Here is a 20,730-nt window from a genome sequence, read left to right on the forward strand (position 1 = left end):
CATATCAACAGTTGACACAATCTGTTTTGAAGTGTTGCTGTCCATGAAATTTGTTCCTTTTATTTTTTTTTTATTTGTTTCAAAAAGTGTAGTGCAGTGTTTTCATATCCACTCCCACTAGTAGAGCTGTTGATTGCATTGGAAATGTTCCTCTTTGTTTGGCACAGTGATACAGCTTTGGATTGTGTGAGGCCCTTGTTGCTTTTAATTCTTTGGTTATAAATATTTTATGCATCAGATGCTGACAAAAGTCTGAAAGTTTGAAGAAAGAAAATGTCATTGCGAATTCCAAGATTGAGAGAGAAATCAAAACGGAAAGAAGAATGGATTGTGGTTGATTGACCTGCTACATGAAATGCCATTAAAGGGCCACAAAGTGTATAGTTTGTAAAACCTACCTGTTAAATGGGAAGAAATTAGACGCTTAGTTGGTGGATTGCTAATCACCACATATCTACTAGGTGATTTTCCAACGGACAGGCAATTTCTTTTCCTGCTAAGAATTGGGACATTTTGAATCTTGACTACACAAATATATTATTTTCATTTGATCAGCTAAGGTATTTCTCACTGGGATACCATGGTATGTGAGCTTCTAATGTACAGGGTATTAACACGGAAAGCGTCACGGAACTCATACAAGTACATACACCGTGTCGCTTAGTGGGTACCCTGTAGTTAATCAATCTTTCACTTAACTGTATAGTTTCTGACTCCAGTGTTCATGTACTTGGTAAAGGAGACTTGTAAAGTTGTCTTCAAACCTACAGATTTGTAGGTTTGTTGGAATTAGTACCTGGCTATAGATGTACATAAGCTTTTGAAGCTTCATATTTATCTTTATTTGATGTTTCTAATTTATACACCTAGAATTTCTTATTTAGAAATGGTGTAATAGACAGGCTTTTCATGAGTACGTTTGAGCTGCACTATTCTTCTATACAGCTGTTTCATTTAAATGGTTGCCAGTGGTCCCTGAAAAACTGAAATGGCTACATTTGTAAAATACCAATAAGTGTACTACAGATCTGCTCTGCAAGCCCTGATTTGTGCATAAATGAGCACTATCATTTAGCAAATGTGAACTGTACATGCATCATTCAGGATAAATTGAACCAGAATATGGACTGTGCCTTTAATTCACTTTCAAAATTATCCATAATAAAATATCCTATCTTGCCTTGCCATTTTGCTATTAGACTTTGTAAGTTTAATTTCATTGGGCATCTCCTGCTGCATGCACATAACAATTTGGGCATTAATTACACTAGCTGACAGTAGGCAAAGAGTAATTTTGTTGCATTTTTACACTACAGCGAAAATGCAGCCACAGCAACTTATGGAAATTAAATATTCTCAGTAGTCAATAATGCAATGTCACTGTTTGCTATAAATGGGCATATCCAGGAATTTTGCATTTAAGTTCATTATAGTCTAGTCTTTTAAGAGTAAAATATTTGTCAAAGCATAACATGACGCAATAATGGTTACAATAGTTACACGCTATTGAAAGCAGCAATTCATTCTGCTAGGGTTTCTCTTTATTTAAAAATGAATAAGTTTATTTGTTCAGTACCCAACCAGTCTTACACAGGGACACGCAAGTTCTGCAGGTAATTTTCCCTGGGAGTACCTGGGATAGGGAAAAATGTCTGCTGGAAACTTCATGCCCGTGAACAAATCCAGAATGGAAACATAGTTTGTGGTTAATAATAATTAACCATGCGAAAGGCAGTCCTTTTTTAAAAATAAAAATTAACAAAATCTGAAACTGTACAGTATTCCGGTGTAACAATATTGTATCCTTTTTTTTTTTTGTGTGGTAATCTTTCAATCTAAATATTACACCGTGAATCTCTTCTACAAAGTGTTGACAGTTTAATAGCTGGTGCACCAGGCACCATTAATTTAACTACTTGCTCTAGGTCACAAGTTAGGCTAGGGATATATAGTAGGGTCACATATCAAAGATTCATAGGCTGCTATTTACACCAAGCCTATAGAAAGACGTTGGACATGTCTAGTATGTTGAATTGGGGGATTAACTTTAGGTGTTGAGACCTCCGTGATGATGGAAGATCCATTCTTCTCATCTGTTTTTATATTGCTGTTTACTTTAAAGGTGCAATCACACACAGGTCCAGATTCAACAATAAAACCCCCTCAGATATAGTCTTACACTTTTGAACCATTTTTAAATGTTTGCAGTTTATGGCCAAGTTTTACTAGCCTTATTCCTGCTTTTTGTCTTTTCCCTCCCCTAGCTGCTTGTCCTTAATCGTGGACTGGAATTGAATATCTGATTACCTTGACCCATTGTAATTGAAAACAAAAACGGTTTTTGACTTGCAAAATTGATTTACAAATAGTAGATGACATTGTCTTGTATTTAGTTTGTTTTGACAATTAGCTGAACACTTAATCAGCTATCTCCCAAATTAAATATATCTTTGTTAAATTTGATGCTTTTGTGGCAGGGAACCTCTTGTTGAGCTGCATAATAGAAAAAAATAAATACAACTCTATAGGGGGTTACTGTTTTAAATAGTATTTGCCATTTGAAAGTCTCCATGAATATAAATGTGCGCACATGAGAGCCTTTCGACAAAAGTTTTTATTTTATTCAAAGAAGCCCCACATCAAACAATGTTCATACCTGCTTTACATTTAGCATTTTTGAATCCTGAAAAACCTCCTGTTTGTCTCCACTTTGGGTTTGCTATTTTGGTTACTTTGGCCGTTCCTGAGACATGCACTTCTTATGACATCCCTATTTTTAGTTCTTTATTAACTAGGCATTGTAGTGAATCGGAAACATTCTGTGAGCATTTCCTTCTCTCAAACATCCAATGTGCAGTAATCTAGACATTTATTCAAAATGTACAATAGAATTTAATGAGCGCCACTTGAAGGCTATATTTACCAGCTAAGTAAATGTGGCCCCATGTGTCACAGGTCCTTATTCAATATGCCAGGAAACTGCTTCCCTTGTGACAATTTCAGTCCCAATCATTTTAAACCTAGCGGTTATCTTCTACAGCACAGGCAAGCGGCGTCCCAGCATTTTGTATAAGGGCCATTAGTCTTGCAGTCTGAAGTAAAAGATCACGTAAGAAAACTTCTGTTAAATGGCAGGGTCATACAATACAAACGGAACGGAAAGTCAGAGCTTAGAACAGATGTTTTATAAAAACTTTTCCTTCAGGCTCTGCACTATATACTAAAATTAAAATTTTGGGGGTCCTCTTCAACACACGTGATCCGTCTTCATATCAAAGTTCTTAGACCGGTTACAGGCAAAGTGCCATTTTTATCCTTTGCCATATATTTTTGGCGAACTGTTTTCTTTTTGTTTCCTTCTTCTGGATGTACAAAACGACAAGCTGTTTATTTTTGCCATTGGAAAATCTTCAGGACAGATAAATAATTGTAGCTTTTTGCAGAGTTCGCTGCTCATTGACAAGCTACTTTCGGCCAAGTCTTTGCAGTTTAGTGCTCTGACCACCATGGCAAACTTCATTGAGATCGTCTTTTTGTCTTGGGGCCAGTGTGCGGGGAGGTTTGCACCATTTCAGTATGCACCATGCATGGTTTTAGCTAATCTGCCATGATCACACCCATAAGCACTAAATTTGCCTCGAACATTTTGACATGTGTATCGGACAATAAATCTTTGGCTTGTTTTCATCACTCTAGCTTGCATCTGCTGTGAAATCAAGTAACCCCCAAAAAGTGCTCAAATGTGCTGGAGAAGAAACTGATATTAAATAGCACATGTTTTTTTTTTTTTCTTTCTCCCTCTTCTATTTTCGTTTTATTTACTTTTTATTTTATTTTTACAACATTTTGGTAATTTGCAATTTCTGGGGATTGAACTTTAAAAAATGTTCTTCTTTTCTGTATCTGATGTTCTGTGTGCTATTAGTGATGCAGCCAACACGAACGGTTGTCATGTGTAACACAACTTTCGATCACCGTGAAAACACCGCCCTGGGAAAAGCGTCCATGCTTGATATCGTTTGGTTCATGAACCTTAAGTTTCCAGTACAGGTGACCCATAGCTCAAAGTGTTAAATAATTGTCTATTCAGTTTTAAAAGTAATATTCCATTAATGAGATTTAGTATTTGAAGTTTTGCTCACTCTTTTTTTGTTTTTTCCTTGTAGAGCAGGGTAATAAAATAGGAGGGGAAAAAAAACCTTATGTTCTTATTCTTTCTTACTAAGGATCTGTTAGTCCTTTTTGTTTTTTTAGTTTTTTTTATGTAGTTCCAGGGTAATTATAACATAAAGAGAAAAGGTAACATGTTGTTTCAATTTTTCATAATACTTTGAATTTGCCTCCGCAGGTAAGATACCAGAAGAATCTAAGGCCCTCTCTCTTTTGGCTCCTGCCCCTCCTTTGTCAAGCCTGCTTCCTGGGGCAGGTTTGCTTCCGATTCCTACGCCAACTCCAACTCCTTCTCCTCTAGCATCGGTAAGCCGAACACCTTTCTTTACAATGTGTGTATTACATGGCTGGAAAGTAGGTTTGACCTGTACACCACACACCTATATGAAATAGTGTGTACTGGAGGGAAATCATTGGAAAGTTGCATGATTACGTTTAGTTAGGATTTTATGCAAACACACTATAAGTGAAAATAATCTTATCTTCTATTCAAAATGTAGCGCAGTATTGACATTTGTCCTGACGCCTTTTATTAAGGAGTTCTGTGAAACAGGATGCACATGCAATACTAATTAGTACAGCTGGGCTAATTGACCTTATGGATCATGATTTATTAAAAGCTGTATAGCTTTTAATTGTCAGGGTCACGTGACTTGTATTTTAAAACTAGTCCTGTTAATTTTACTTAACCACAATATGTACATGTGTTTGATGGGGGAGGGAGTGTTGTTGTTTTGATACTAGTGTGCGGGAGCAGGGGGTCTTCTGAGCTGAACAAAGTAGATTTCAACCTTGGGGACCCCCTACTTCCCGCGATACAGGTGCCGGTATCCCTCTGCTCTGTTTAGATTCCACGGTCACGTGACCCACAGGATTTTAACATGGGGATACCGAGGCCTTTATCTCTCGAAGTATGGGGTCCCTGGACCTGAAATCAATGTGGTTCAGTTCCGGAGACCCCCTGCTACAATACTGTAGTGTTTAAAAATAAATAAACCCCCTGCGTCGCCTGTTAGAGGCGCGCAGTTAGTGTGACTGATTCAGCCTATCTCTTACTGTGCGTCTCTTATAGACAGGTAGACCCCGGTAGGATTAACACAGCAGGGGCTCCTGCTGTGTTAATCCGATGGACCATTATTCTGCCATGGCAAATTTTGAAAGTATTTCGAGGAGATCTCAAACAAATTCGAGAAATGGTCGGATAACGACCGCTGCATCTGTAGTTGTCATTTTGGGCTTGAATAGCATACATCCATAAAGCCCGATTTTTAGGTAAAGTTGATAGGCTACCACATCAAAGCTCCCATGTCAAATGTTTGAGGAGCTAAAACAACAAATAATAAAGAGGTTCATGTTCTGTTATTTGAACCCATGTTGGAGTCACCAATGCTAATGTAGAAATTCAACATGTTTTACACGGGACAAAGGAACAACCTCCGTCTGCTAAATCTTGCTAGCCTCTCCAATTTCTCTGACATTGCTGTAGCTTGCTACTAGATTAATTGCTTTAAATAGGAATTTCAAACTGTTATCACCAGCTACTCAACCACCTTTTGGTAACTGTCCTGCATTAGACATACACCTAAGCATTTCACGGTCCAAAAGAGCATGTCTTTCTGCTTAGACCTGCCAAGCAGACTTGGATCTCTGAACCCTGCTATTTGGGCTGCTACTGTTGTCACACTTTTTGTAATGCTCCGTACCTTTTTGTATAGTTTCTTATTTTCTACGTCGTACTGTTACCCCATTATACTGCTCTGTGGAATGTATTTTTGCTTTATACATACATGATGATAATAGATTTTAGGCATTGCACCCGCTCTCTTTTTGAAGTCTGGAAATGGCTGGTGAAGCAGTCACGCTTGGAAGTCATGAAAAGAACTGTAGACTCCTGTTGTATGTAATAGTCTCACACCACTACTTGAACTACAGGTCATGCGCCATAGTAATTTCTACCTGCTTATTATACAGTAGTGTAAAGAAGACTTCCCTTTGCTGTACAAGAGACTTTGGAGATATAAGTTTCAAATGTTATTGGGCTTATTCCAAAAAGGATTGTATCTGTATCAAATGATGTGAGCCTGTTTTGATGGGATTATAGTGTCCTGAACATATAGCACCGTTTTATAAATACTGTAAATTAGCAGTTTGTTTTGTTGTACAACAACTTCGAATAGGATTTTTGTAAAACTGGTATGTGTTTTTTTTTTGTCCATGCTTGTGTGGCCAAGTAATAATCAAATGTAACTTTGTTTAGGTCCTTAGAAGAGAGAAACTTGAGCTACCATTGGTAAGGAAACATGACTCCGGATGGTAATGTTGCTGTGTTAATGTTTTTCTTTCTCTTCCTTGTGTACTACATCCTGACTTTTAGAGCCTTTCTCTTGATAACAAATACAGGGTCAGATTCTAGACAATTAGAACTGGGGACAGAATGGGTCATTTAAAAGGTACAGTCGACATTTACAACATATTAGAACTGCGCACATTTGTTTTAGAATTCAAAATGTGTATATATATTTTATACTTTGGCTCAAAATCCTTTATTTGTATGGAGGGCACAAATTGCCAATACAGTAAGACTAAATTGTCCATCAAGCCCAGTACCCCGTCTCCAACTGTGGCAAGTACTTGAAGTTTATGTAACATAAACCACTCAACGTCTTTAGATGTGTGCATCCTGGAACAGCAAGTGTCACAAAATTTACAGTACATTTTTAGTTTTTGTGAGTGGCTCCTGCTTAACAGAGGAAAATATTCTGCAGGAACCCTATGACTGCATTTCTCAGATCAGCGGTGGGCAGTTAGCGGCACATAATGAGCACATCAATATCTGTAGAAAGTTTCTTTAAATCTACTTCTGCACACCGACACAGTCAGACGAAGGAATTGTGATTGTTTCTTTTCACCTATACGTGACCCCAGTCACTTTGCTGATATTGTATGCTTGCCTTGTGTGAAGTAACCGCAACTTATTGTAATCTTTTCAGAAATATTTTCTTTGCTCTTTTTAAAACTTACAAAACTTTAAAAATGTAATACTGTTTTCAATTCAGACCACATATTTTGATCAAAACCCCAAAAATACATTTTCAACTTTTTTTTAAATACATAAGTTGCAAATGGATGATTCCTTGATTCAGCATTTTCAAATGTTAATCATGGCTGTTTATGATACTTTTATGAATTGCACACGTTTATTTAAAAAAAAAATATATATTTTTTAAAACTTACATTTATTTTTTTCATTAGTAATTGCAAATAAAGGATTTTCTTGCTGGGGATTCAAACATCAAGAGAGCATATAAAACATTTTAAGCTCCCTTTAAAAATACCACCTTTAGCATGTTTTTGCAACTTCATGTATGAAATGAGTGCATCACACTTTCCTGACATGAAACTTAGGCCGCCCAGCTGGCCTTTTCAATAAAATAAAAGTCATTCTTTAACAGGGAATGTGTGGTATTGGCAGTCAAGCAGACCGTTTCCCACAGACCTAATCCCTAATTTAAGTACAACCGCTGCCTCTGGACTAGTTTTTTATTAACATGAATTGTGTAAAGGAAAATAACACTGAAGTGCTTTTCAGTATCGTCTGTTTCTTCAGTATCTTGCTGGCTGTTTTATTACTGTTCTATAACATGGACAGTGAAAGACTAACTTTACTTATTTGTATTCACCCACATCACAGAATGTGAATTAACATTGAATTCTAGACAAAAGGGAAGTACCATTTCTTATTTGTGTACATGCAAAGCAAATAACACGGTTCACTGATAATAAAAATTGTACCTGTTTTGACAGGAAGTTGTTATGCAAATCTAATACAAACACATGAAGCAATGTAAACTGGTTACTGAAATTATATTATTGTAGCAGGTACAACTGCTGTTAAATGGAAGAGGTCCAAAATGTATTAAATCAACATTAAAATCTCTGCAAATTTAGGGTGGTAGCCGTTGATAATCTCCGTTGCTTTAAAAAAAAAAAAAAAAAAAAAAAAAAATATATACGAAATTTTATAATTCCTATTGAATGCATTGAAACATTGTATGGACACATTGCTATTGAAAAACTGCACAAAATGTCTAGAGGAAAGGGTCAGGGGTACTGAAACGCCAGCATTGTTATTTTTCAATAGGAATTAGTATTTTACATAGTTTTTACATGTGCTGTTGCTTTTTGTAGTACTTTAATTTAAGATTTAAAGAAGTATTTTATTGGTATAAATTAATACTCTTGTTGTTTTTTTGAGTGCCGATCAAACGCATTTCTTTTATATTGCAAAAATGTGATGACCTATTAAAAGCAGGAAGAGACACAATCCATTACATGCCGCCCCAAGAATGAGGAAGAAAATCATTGCCACATTTACAGCTTGTGCGGGCCAATCTCAAATGATTTGTGAATCTTGCATCATTTTGTAGTGTGCTCTCATGAAGGAGATTATTACATGGTCCTATATTTTTTGCAGCTAAGTGTTCCATTTACCACATTGGGAACCACGTTACCACCGCCATTGGGAGCAACGTTGCCAACGCCACTGGAACCAGTCATACCAACTTGTACACCAGCTTTACCAGCTGTTGTTCTACCAGCTCTACCACCCGTTGTTCTACCAGCTTTAACACCTGCCATCCCAGCGCTTGCGGAGCTGGCACAGCCTCCTCCTCTAATGGGAAATGTTGATCCTACAAAGGTTGACGAAATTAGGAGAACAATTTACGTTGGCAATTTAAATTCCCAGGTAACCTTTTCTATTTTATAGCAGATGTTGTTTTGCATGCAAGACTTTTACACTTCTAAATAATAATAGTAACGGGCCCACATATTCTGCAGCTCGCCACAATAGGGTTAGAGAACGATAACCATAAAATATCAAACATATACATTTATACAGTAGGTAAGGAGGGCCGTACCCCAATCTATAAGGACAGGTAAATGGAAACCAGGTATAGGAGGAGAGTAGAGAAGTTGGTGTGTTTTGGCTAACTGCTTGTTATTTGAAGGAGTTTGTGTTGGAAGAAGTAAATGGGATTAAATGGGATTGTGCTGAGAGCGGTGAGCAGAGTAATGTGCGAAGCTGGAAACGCCTCATTATATATCTGAAATATAAGACCAATAACAGAGCAACGGTAACAGAAATATCGGCAAATGGCTGATAACCTTTCACAACCCTTTGCTGCGACTGGTGTTATTTATTTATTTATTATTTTTTTGACGTGGTAGTAAACATGATTTCTCGAGACTGACTTTTGCGTAAATGTAGCAATTAATTTTGTAAATTAATTTCAATAAGCTGTATTAGTTTTGAAAGCAAAAATAATCTCTATCATAAAGGCACAATTGTATGGTGCTCTTTTGCGGTATCTTTCTATAGAGCAAAACGTGTCCTTATTTACTCTGCGACTATACTTTTCTGCTCTAACTATTAGCCAGACGTAAGTTGGTGTGCTTTGGTTGAAACAGCCTGCCAGTGTCTTCCATTCATACTGTAAGCATTTCAGGGTCCTTGCAGCGATATACTAAGCTTGTGCTCATGATCCATATAGTAACTGAATTTACATGGTCGCTGCATGAACGCTACTTTTAAAATGGCACAAAATTAATCTTTTTATTTGAAGGCGGCAAAGCAACATTAACTCATGGACTCTGATGCTTTCTCGTTGTATAATCCTACTTTCATGTATGAATTTGAAATACAGGAGGGCCCCGGGCATGCGGCAGGTTCCGTTCTAAGGGCCCGTCGCAAAGCAAAAAGCGGAACCGGCAACCTCGGCAAACACCCCCATTCTGCACATGCGGAACCTCAGACCTGCCCGTTCTGCGCATGCGTAGACATGGCGGCCCCCTTCTCGGTACCGCCGGGTTCTACAAGTTCTAGTTGTGTGGTGCTGTAATTTGTTGAATTTGTCTCCTTTAATCTCGAAGCATGAGACCAATTCATCTACAGGTGGTGGCACGCAGCCCAGTATGGTACTCCATTTGTAACTGATGTATTCGCTTTAATCATTTTAAAAAGCTGTGTTCCTTTCAGGATTTAATATAACAGCCACGTACTTCAATGGAAAGCTTATTGGAATGTATAAGCCTGTGTTGCTTGGCAGAAGCACTCTTTATTTGTTCCTTTTTTTTTTTGTTTTTTTTGTTCACCAGTCTGCTAGAAATGTTGCTAATCCAAAATTTACATTTTTTATTGAAAAATGAACATAACCCCATGTACAGCAAGCAAGATGGTCCCATCAGTAATCTGTATAGATCCCACAGCCTTTAGAGGTCTTAAAAATACATTAAGTGCTTGGCTTTTTTTAACTGATATTTAAAAACTTTGAAAGGTATACTATTACATCGAATAAATTATATCGGCAATTATGTGGCGTTTAGTATATGGTTGTCACGTACGTCACACCTTGTATTTGTGAAAGGTGTTTAAACATCTAGCTGACTCGCTCACCTCCCCGCATGTCACTAAAAAGGAACAGAAATTCCCCAAAAACCTTCACTATACACCTCAATATGCTTCCACCACCAAGAATCCAAAGACGGTACTTATTACATTTTTAAACAAAGGTGAATAAACCGTGCACCAGATAGTGACTACTGAGTGAAAAACATTTATTCAATTAAGTCCAATAAAGGATCAACATATAGTGAGTTTAGAATAATAAATTATGATGTGTAAACTGGGATAGTGGTGTATAGATTAGTGCTAAATCGGTGTGTAATACATATAAAGTGATGGGACAACAAAGTAATGATAAACCTGTGTTGTGACCAAACAAGAGATGACGCTGCTGTTTACAGAGGATGGCTCAACATCCTCATGGGCTAATACAGAAAACAATAAGAAAACAGTGCAAAAATCTCAGTGTAGTAAATATTAGATGAATATTCAATCAGCAGGTGAGTAGTACACGAACATCAATAAGGAAATATTAGGGCATGACATGTTATGGACATGTTACCACACTGGTTCCCACACCGCTTGACCGATCCAACAGGTTCCGGCTGGATTGGAAGTCCTCGACCTCCTCTCGATTGCCGGTTTCTGATGTCTGGTATCAGTCCGCGTCTGACCGCGCTTCCTGTACCTCGAGTGCTAGTGTAGGGACCCTTCTGCACTGGCAGCAAACGCCGATTACACACGCTAAACTCCGGCGGCTGCTGATGACGTCACGGCTTCTGTCGCTTTTTACCACGACCCCCCAATAGACTGTCAAAAGTTCTGTATGGCTGCAAACCCGTAAGGCTGTAACAGTGCTTCTAGTATGCCAAATAAAGTGCAAGGATTGCACTAGATATAGATCCTACGCGTTTCGTAGTTAACTACTTCAGGGAAATTTTTTAGTTTGAAATATTTGTGTTTTCAGTTCAAAAATAAAATGAGTCTAATACATTACCACCTATTTGACTCCTTGAGGTCGTGAGATTGAAATATGAAAATTCTTGTGTTATGGATACATAATATCCAAATGCATGTTTTTTTTTTATGCTGAACCTTTTACTTCGGTCATAAGAATAGGCCAACATATTGTGGGCACGTCCGATCTCCCACTCATCCATCTCTTGTGACATTTATGGCTGGGATCGAGTAAATTCTTAAACTGAAATGCCTCATAGTATAAAATACGCTATAACTCTCTCCCTGGAACACCTAGAATAAGGTTACCCTCACCACTGTATTTGTATGATTGATTAAAACAGTGGGGGCGTGATTTTTCTGTGGGGGCGCGGCGTTGCAGAGGCCCCACGCTATTCTCCAAGCCATTTAAATGCCGGTGGATCGCTTGAGGCCTCTGCAACTCTAAACTTACCTTTACTCTGCCGGCGTCAGGATTGGTATCCATGGTAATGCGGCGTCAAATTACGCCGTGGGGGTTATGTGAGGCGTCAAATGATGCGGGTCATGTGACTCTTCGCGAGTTAAGGAGGCGGGGGCGGGGGGCGCGCATAACAGGCAGGGGGGGGGGCAGCAAAAAAAGTTTGTGCAAACCCTGGATTAAAACACACGTGTGGACACAGATTTGGATGGGGCAAATGTTCATCTTTGAGGGAAAACTGATTACTTTAGACAGCCGTTCATGTTTGTTATTTAATACGTTTTTAACTTTGCCAGCCATATCTATATTTCTTATCCTTGAAGTACATCATATTTTAATTATCTTACATGTTGTAAATCCATGAAGATTTGAATAATGTCCTTTCTGTCACCTTTTGGCTTTGGCTAGAGAAGGTCCACAAACTTATATGATACCCCTTTGAAGATTGGCCTTGCCGAACAGCAATATCTGTATACTGACAGAGTCAACATGGTTATTCTTTTTATTGTTTTATTACCCCACAAACACAGACCGGGTCAATCCTATATGACCTTATAGGAGAGACAGGAAAAAAAAATAGGTATTTAAAATGCAACCCCTTGTTTGCTGTATTGTTAACCCCACTGAATAGTTCAAGGGCATTAACGTGGCGATGGTTAATTATGACTTTGTTTTAATGGTGCTGCATTTGTCTAAATCCAAACCGTATTTGTGTTCTATTTTGTGAGACTGTTTTAAGCTGCTATTTTTTATTTATCCCCTCTCTTCCAGACTACAACAGCAGAGCAGCTGCTTGAGTTTTTTAAGCAGGTTGGGGACGTTCGTTTTGTCAGGATGGCCGGTGATGAGACCCAGCCCACACGGTTTGCTTTCGTAGAGTTTGCAGACCAGAATTTTGTGTTACGAGCTCTTGCCTTTAATGGAGTTATGTTTGGCGACAGGCCTCTCAAGTAAGTTACACCGTTCAATGGCCTTCAGTTACATCAACTCTATGTGCATGCTATAAAGAACACGGCCTCCTAGCTGTGAAACGTTATTTTGCTTGTTGTATGATTTGACACTTGCTGTTCCATACACCAATATAGTTATAGGAAACAGATGGAAGCATCCTGTCTTTGTAAATCTAATTTGATCTGTCTGTGCTAGTGCATTATTCAGTTATAACAAGGAGTTATTGCAGTTCATTTTGGTAGCAAAAGTAGGTTAAATGTGTTTTGGTCTGTGGGCTTGGTCTGGTTTGTGCTTAATAGATATTTGAGGGAATTATACACAGAATGAAGTTTATGTACATCTTAATATCTGACTGTAAATCGCTTCTTACTGTACAGGAAAAGTAAAGTGCAAGCAAAGATGTGCAGCAAATAAATGATAAATATGGAAATTAGAAACCCTACATCAAAGAGCTAACAATCTACGGGGTATACTGGATGACGGGATTAGGTGCATTTATTACAAGTGCAAGTCATGGAGGTGACGTGCATCTGGAGTTAATATAGTGTAGGTGTGAAAAAAAAACCCTATATACAGGCATACCCCACATTAACGTACGCAATGGGACCGGAGCATGTATGTAAAGCGAAAATGTACTTAAAGTGAAGCACTACCTTTTCCTACTTTACGATGCATGTACTGTACTGCAATCATCATATACGTGCATAACTGACGTACATAACGCATTTGTAACATGCTCTATAGTCTCCCCGCTTGCGCACAGCTTCGGTACAGGTAGGGAGCCGGTATTGCTGTTCAGGACGTGCTGACAGGCGCATGCGTGAGCTGCCGTTTGCCTATTGGGCGATATGTACTTACTCGCGAGTGTACTTAAAGTGAGTGTCCTTAAACCGGGGTATGTATATGTGTATATATATATATATATATATATATATATATATATATTTATTATATATTATATATTTTTCAGCTGGTTTATGAAAATGGAAAGAGAAGGTGCTTGACTAATATTGAGTGAGCTCAACGGGTAGGGAGAGAGATGGCTGTAGAGGTAAAAAATACAAAGATGAGACCACCGTGGTTATATGTAAAAGGACGTGTAGGCTTGTAACTAGAGATCAGAGTTGAAGTGCAGAAGAATGTAGAGCTTTAAAGGTAAGGAGAAGAATTTTGTTTACGTAGATCAGGGGTCTCCAAACTCAGTCCTCAAGGGCCACCAACAGGCCAGGTTTTATGGATATCCCTGCTTTTAGCACAGGTGGCTCAGTCTTCAATTAAGCCACCTGTGCAGAAGCAAGGATATCCTGAAAAGCTGGCTTGTTGGCCCTTGAGGACTGAGTTTGGAGACCCCTGACATAGATTAATAGGAAGCCAGCAGAGAGATTTCAGGAAGTCTGAAACAGATGAGTCTAGAAGAGCAGGTGATGATTCTAGCTGCTGCATTTTTAATAGATTGTAAAGGGGATAAAGGTGTGAGGCAGGGAAGCCAGATAAAGTTGCAGTAGTCAATATGGGAGAGAATGAGGGCATGCACTACTGTTTTTGTAGTCAAGGAACAGAAAGTGGTGTACCGTTTTGTAATGTTGCTGAGGAAGTAACCGCAAGATTCAATAACGTTTGAGGAAAGCAAGAGAACATAACTCCTTAGCAACATGCTTTGGAGACTGCAGAGTTAATCTTGTAACTGAAACTACAAAAAAACGAATTTACAGCAGCACGTGTCTCTCACTCCCTGCTGACTCCCTTTGTGGCTCTATCTGCCTTTTGTCCATCTGCCTGCCCCTCTCCGGTGGTCTAGATGACATTGTAGATGCACGGAGGGGGAAGGAGGTTAACTTGTGTACACATCTACAAAATGTAAACAGGGAGTATAGTAAAAATAGATTTTATGCTTGAATAATGAACACCGTTTTAACCTCCAGCTATATTGCATAATACCCTCTTCATGGACCTACCAGAGCATCATGTCTTAAAACGGTCTGAAATACAATATTATACAATAATACAATATTCATACATTTATAAATGTCCTGTGGTTTCAGACACTGGTGTATCCCTAGTACTCATTCTGTGCAACGTGACAATTTCATTCATTTTTTTACTCCTCAGAATAAATCACTCAAATAATGCAATCGTTAAACCTCCCGAGTTGACTCCTCAAGCTGCTGCCAAGGAACTGGAAGAGGTGATGAAACGTGTGAGGGAAGCCCAGTCATTCATATCAGCAGCTATTGAGCCAGGTACCTGTGATGTCATTAATTGAAATGCTATACTTTTTCAATCTTCCAGTTACTTTCTACAAGTCATCTTATTAACCCTTCCTCTTTTTGGCTAGTAGCCGCTGAGTCCTCACCAAAAAGGAATGTCATGTAATGCATAGCCTTATACCACACACTTGTGATCTAAGAATGCTGTGTCTCACTTTGCTCATACAGTGCCTGTAAGAGACGTGTGCAGAGGTACGCAATGGAGACCGTTTAAAGTGAAATTAAAATTAAGCTTTATTGCGCCTGTTCCTTTAACACAGCAAAAACATTCAAAATTAGCCAAAGAAAAGCCTACTCTGCTTTGGAGAATAACTACACATGTATTCCAGCCCTCTCTAACTGGTTGGTTAGCTAAGCTAATTACAAGCCTAAATATATATATAGATATACACAGATATATAACAGTCCCATAAGAAAGTCTTATCTGTATCTTGTAGCTGTAGGGGAAGGCCTCTCTGCTCTTCTGGGTACGCACCCTTGTGTGCTATATCAATATCAGGATCCAGGTTTAGAACTCTTGTCTCCTTTGTCTTGCTGTCAGCCTGCAGTCTCTTTGCAGCTCAAGACATCTGTTTGTTCCCCAGGTAAGCCCGGTTGTGGACTAGGGAACTCTCTGGTCTGTCCTTCCTGGGTCAGCTCCAATTGTGAGCTCAGGAATCCTCCTTCCTGTTTCTGGGAACAAGCTTTTTCTGACAGAGCTCTGATTAGGCAGGTGGAGTTAGTCAATTGCTGGTGTGCAATTAACCAGCACACTGCTGGATTAGAGGCATGTTTCTTAACAGGGATAAGTCCCTGTTCAGTGCCACTTATTGATTATTACAACTTTTGCGTTCCTACATCACGTGTGTGTGTGTCTCTCTATTTGTGCGCACATTCATGTCTTAGGCCGAGTCCATAGAAGGACAGGCCGCGCTGAGCCGTGCGGACGCTCCGCGCTGAGCCCCTGCATCCTCAATGAGGATGCCTTGAGAGGGGGCTCACGCGAGCGTCCGCAGGCGTGCTGAGGCGCTGGATTTTTCAGCCGACAGCCAAGCTGTTTTTCAGAGCACTGTCGGCTGAAAACATCCAATCAGCGCGGAGCAGCGTCAACGTCACGGCGCGTTGACGTTGTCGTCGGTGCGTCGCGGGCGATTGGCCCAGCGACGTCACTGCCCTGCCTCCCTCAGTCTCCCCCCGCCTCCGATCGTGTCCACTGGCTCGCCTGCATGGGCATGAAATCGCGCAGATTTCAGCAGGCGAGCCTCAGCGTCAGCGCGGTCCAGCCCTGCTTCCCCTTCTATGGCCCCATCCTTAGACAGTTCTGCAACCCTGCTTTTTGTCATTATCACCTAGCATACAGTGCTTTCACTGCAGCAAGGGATTCTGGGAAATTGCATGCAAATGAGCACACTTGTCACCTTTTGTCTGAAATGTGAATGTGCTCACAAGTGATCTTATTTGCTATATGCAATACGGTGGAGGTTTCTTGTTGCCTTTTTCACCCACCATAACGTAAAACGTGATGGTAAACCCTACAGTCTTGAAAATGCAAAGCCAGCAGTACAACCAACTTCACACTGATGATGCCCATTAAGGTTGAAACATGTCTGTGAATGGTTTCTCTGGCTTAGCATCAGATTCCCATGCTGTGCTTTAAAGCTGTGTTAACAACGAGCATTGGCTTATATGAGCTCCATGTAACAATGATTTTTCAGACAAAAGGTTACTAATAAGATGTCTGATCCTATTTCCCACTTTACATGTTACACAGATTTCATTATATGTGCTAAGCTTGTTCATATCTGTTGCACACAGAGACTGGAAAGCCTGTTGAGAAGACGACACAGGAACACTCCAAAACCTGTTCACGGTCTCGCTCAAAGTCCCGATCCAGAAGGGAAAAGTCACGTTCAAAGCACAGGTAAAACACCTTTGTTTTTAAAGGAATGGCCACAGTTAGGCATTGAGACTAGTGAGGCACAGTTGGGCATTGAGACTTACTTTCTAACTGGGATTAATAATTTAAAGAGAGACCTATTTAGTAGAGTACCCATTGACTTGCATACCTCCCAAAACACTCATTGATACAACATCTAGAGAAATAGCTGGGAAATTAGCTAAATCGAAAATTTGAATATGCAAATTACGCTGAAATGATTTAGATTCAGTTATATCACAGGTATCTTGGATTCGAGCGTAGGACGCACTGTCATGGTCTCTGTTGGGTTATGAGACAACCTTAGGGCGCTGGCTGACGCCACGATATACATACATATTAATTATATACTGGGCGACTCCATGATATAAAATGTATATTTGTTGGATCAATGTTTCGTGCTGCGGCACCTTTTGCCAACTTACTGCAGGGCGGGGGGAAAAAAACCATATAGTCAAGTGACATCATACTGAAGTGTAAAAAGGTGCGAACGTCATTGTTCCTGTAAATGGAGTCCATGGACAGAACACCACTGTACATAGTTGTCTTATGAAGAAATATGAAAATTGATGCAAGAATGTTATGTACATATGCTCTACTAGAGGAGATGTAATGCATGAAAATAAATACGTATGTAACAAACTGAAAACATTGCATCAATGAGCAAGGCTGGGATACATAATGTAGCCTGTCACTAGCTGATGAGCGTAAACAATCTATATCCTGTATACTGATGGGATTTGATACTAGGCAATAATCAAAGAGCTAAGGGGTAACATAATGAGAAACATAGTTGAATACAGGTCATGATGTTGGTAATTCGCAATTAAGTAATTACCACACTTCTCAGCATTACGTTGTGTTTTTTTTTTTTTTTTACTGCATTCAAGTCCAAGATAACTGAACTATTAAAGTTCTTGGACGCATAAATAGAATAAGGCAATTCAAAACTTTTAAAATGTGGAATCTATGGCTATTGTGCATTAACGATTTACATTGCTTTTGTTTAAATTCAATTGTTTCTTTTCATGTTAACAAATTTTTATATACATTTTCAAGTGTTTAATGTGCATGAAAACTAAACTATATTTGCTATCTTTACCTAATTTCTGTTGCGATAAGACTGTACATTTTTTATTTTAGAGTTTTTTTGATTTTAGAATTTTTGTTTTATTCTAAATATGCTGCTATCATTGGTCACAGAGATTGGTGAAAAAACTAAAATTACCAGATAGAGCTTTGAATTACACAGGTCTGAATAAAATAGAAACGTATTCCTTTTTACAGAGGAAGCAGAGATGTTAAAATTTTACTTTCAGGGTGATTCTTTTTTCTAAAGAAGCCGATTACATTAATAAATGTTGTTTTTTAAGCTAATAAAATCCTGTTTTCCTTTTTTCCTTCTATTGCCAAATAAAAATCAACTTAAGTCGCTAGGCATATATACCAAATCATTGGCTCAATAGGTCGGCGTTTTCTGCAATATAAATGTATTCATTTTAATATTTAGAAATCGTCAAACTACCACGATTCTCGATGTTCACCGTTCCTGTCCGCTTGTTTTTTGCGGAATCTGTTCCTAAAGGCCCAAAGATTATTTGACAAGTCATTTGTAGCAGTAATTTTCTTTTAAGCAACTTAACATATTTAATGGTGTCACTAAGCACGCTAAAGCAGGGAAACGTATTTTTTTATTTTTGCACTAACATTCGGCATTTATTTGAAGTATTTCAGTTTGTGTGTTTCTAACGCATTGTGGTCTGAAGCCGATAGACCACAGTGCATTTACCACTATAGATTTTGAAAATACAATTTTTTTGGAATGTAGTAAAGTTTGAACCTCATGGAAGTGCAATTGGTAACGAAGACGGATTCCATTGTTCATATAAATGTTTATTGTAGAAGCCGTTCACGTAACAGATCCCGGTCCAGACATAAAGAGAGAAGGAGATCCAAAAGTCCTCCAAAGAAACGTTCCAGGTCAAAAGAACGTCGCAAGTCAAAAAGTCGTTCACGCTCGAGGTATTTTTTTAAAGCAATGCTTACTTTGAAGAAAGATTTTACGTGAACCCAAAATGGGATTCCAATGTTATTTTAACTTGGTTTGTTACCTTTTTTGCTAAAGTTGGCGCCTAAGACAACGGGCAATATAAAAGTTTGCGTTTTTGGTCATTTTGGGGTTTCCTGGGAAATGGTTTTTCTGATTGTTGCAGTGATGCAGATTTTGTAGTTTTTCCAAATTATCCGTAAGCGAAACTGCTCTTTCTATACAGGTCTATCTCAATCTATATTATAAACTGGTTTAAGATGATGGCACAGAGTATCACTTAATGCACATAATTTTATTGGTGCCAAACATAGGTGTTCAGGCCCATGGAACATGTTTAAGTTTGGAATACGTAAATCGGATAATAGTAATGAGATTAGAGTTAGCTGTCCGTCACTACCTGTTTCTGATGTAGGTTTACTTTGCATCTAGCATATGTTATTTGATGCAGGACATGGGTTCTTTTATATATCGTAAAATTTATTTATTTATAAAAATGTTTTACCAGGAAGTAATAGATTGAGTTACCTCTCGTTTTCAAGTATGTCCTGGGCACAGAGTTATAAAAATACATGGTTACATTAAAAGATCAGAGGTTGTAGTGTCAATTCACAGGCATTTCATGGACAGATAAAGTTGGAAAATTGGGTACAAGGGATAAAGGGCTGGTGAGTTTCAGATTTGAAATAGAGCAGCCTTAACATCAGCAACCGGCTCACACCCTTTTGTCTGCCTCTGGGGCAATGCAGATGTACACTGGGGGTGTTGAGATTCAATGCAGCTGTGAAAACAAAGTTCTGTCTTTGCTAATTAATATTCCAGTGGGTGCGGTTGACGTTCCACAAAGTACAAGCAAATGTTAACCCGTAGCATACTGGTACTGTGCAGAGGGGAGCAGCTCTTGGGGGCCCCATCAGGCTGTCCGCCTTTGGGACAATGCAGCTATACACGTAATATAGCATTTGAGGACTGAACAAATCAATTTTCCATATTTTAATTTTCTCGAAACTTTAGTAATTGAGGGAATGCCCATTAGAATAGTATTTCAAGTTTGCTTTTGGTGCAGATATGCTATTTTATTTACACTAGAGGGCACTGCAGAATGATGAAAACGTAGTCCATACTTTTACGTCTACTTTTACTGTCTGGCAATTTGCTTGAATACTCTCGCATTCTTGCCATGTACACAGTTCACAAACTTGTAACATCAGTTTTATCATTATTTGAGAAGCTTGCATAATCGGTGATGCGCTCAGACAAGTTTTACTATGAAAGCTATTTCTGCTAATAGATGAAAATAAGAACAATTCTCTCAAGATATTCATAACATGAGTTATCCACCCTAGTAAATACTTAACTGTTAAGTGATATCTCCTTGTTCTGCTCACAATGTGGGAACATCCAGCTGAAATGGTGACACATAATACTTCACTCCATTTATAGCGTGTTCCTCACAATACTGACTGAGGATCAATTGTATCACGTTTCTATATTTAGTAGGTTATTTCACTAATTCCTGATTTTACAGTGAATAATATAAGAAAACGCAAATTATTCAAG

General features: G+C 38.7%; 1 protein-coding gene across 2 annotated transcripts in view; it reads left to right on the forward strand.

Annotated features, from left to right (window-relative positions):
- Positions 1–20,730, forward strand: part of SREK1 (splicing regulatory glutamic acid and lysine rich protein 1) — a 45,882-nt gene that overhangs the window by 10,851 nt on the left and 14,301 nt on the right. For both annotated transcript variants that reach the window (XM_075590379.1, XM_075590369.1), the window contains exons 3-9: positions 4,349–4,476; positions 6,428–6,460; positions 8,645–8,917; positions 12,762–12,940; positions 15,051–15,181; positions 17,003–17,108; positions 19,026–19,145. In XM_075590379.1, coding sequence (XP_075446494.1) covers positions 4,349–4,476; positions 6,428–6,460; positions 8,645–8,917; positions 12,762–12,940; positions 15,051–15,181; positions 17,003–17,108; positions 19,026–19,145 — 970 coding nt within the window. The remainder of the gene's footprint in view (positions 1–4,348; positions 4,477–6,427; positions 6,461–8,644; positions 8,918–12,761; positions 12,941–15,050; positions 15,182–17,002; positions 17,109–19,025; positions 19,146–20,730) is intronic.

Source organism: Ascaphus truei, chromosome 1 (genome assembly GCF_040206685.1).
Source record: "Ascaphus truei isolate aAscTru1 chromosome 1, aAscTru1.hap1, whole genome shotgun sequence".
NCBI classification, from domain to species: domain Eukaryota; kingdom Metazoa; phylum Chordata; class Amphibia; order Anura; family Ascaphidae; genus Ascaphus; species Ascaphus truei.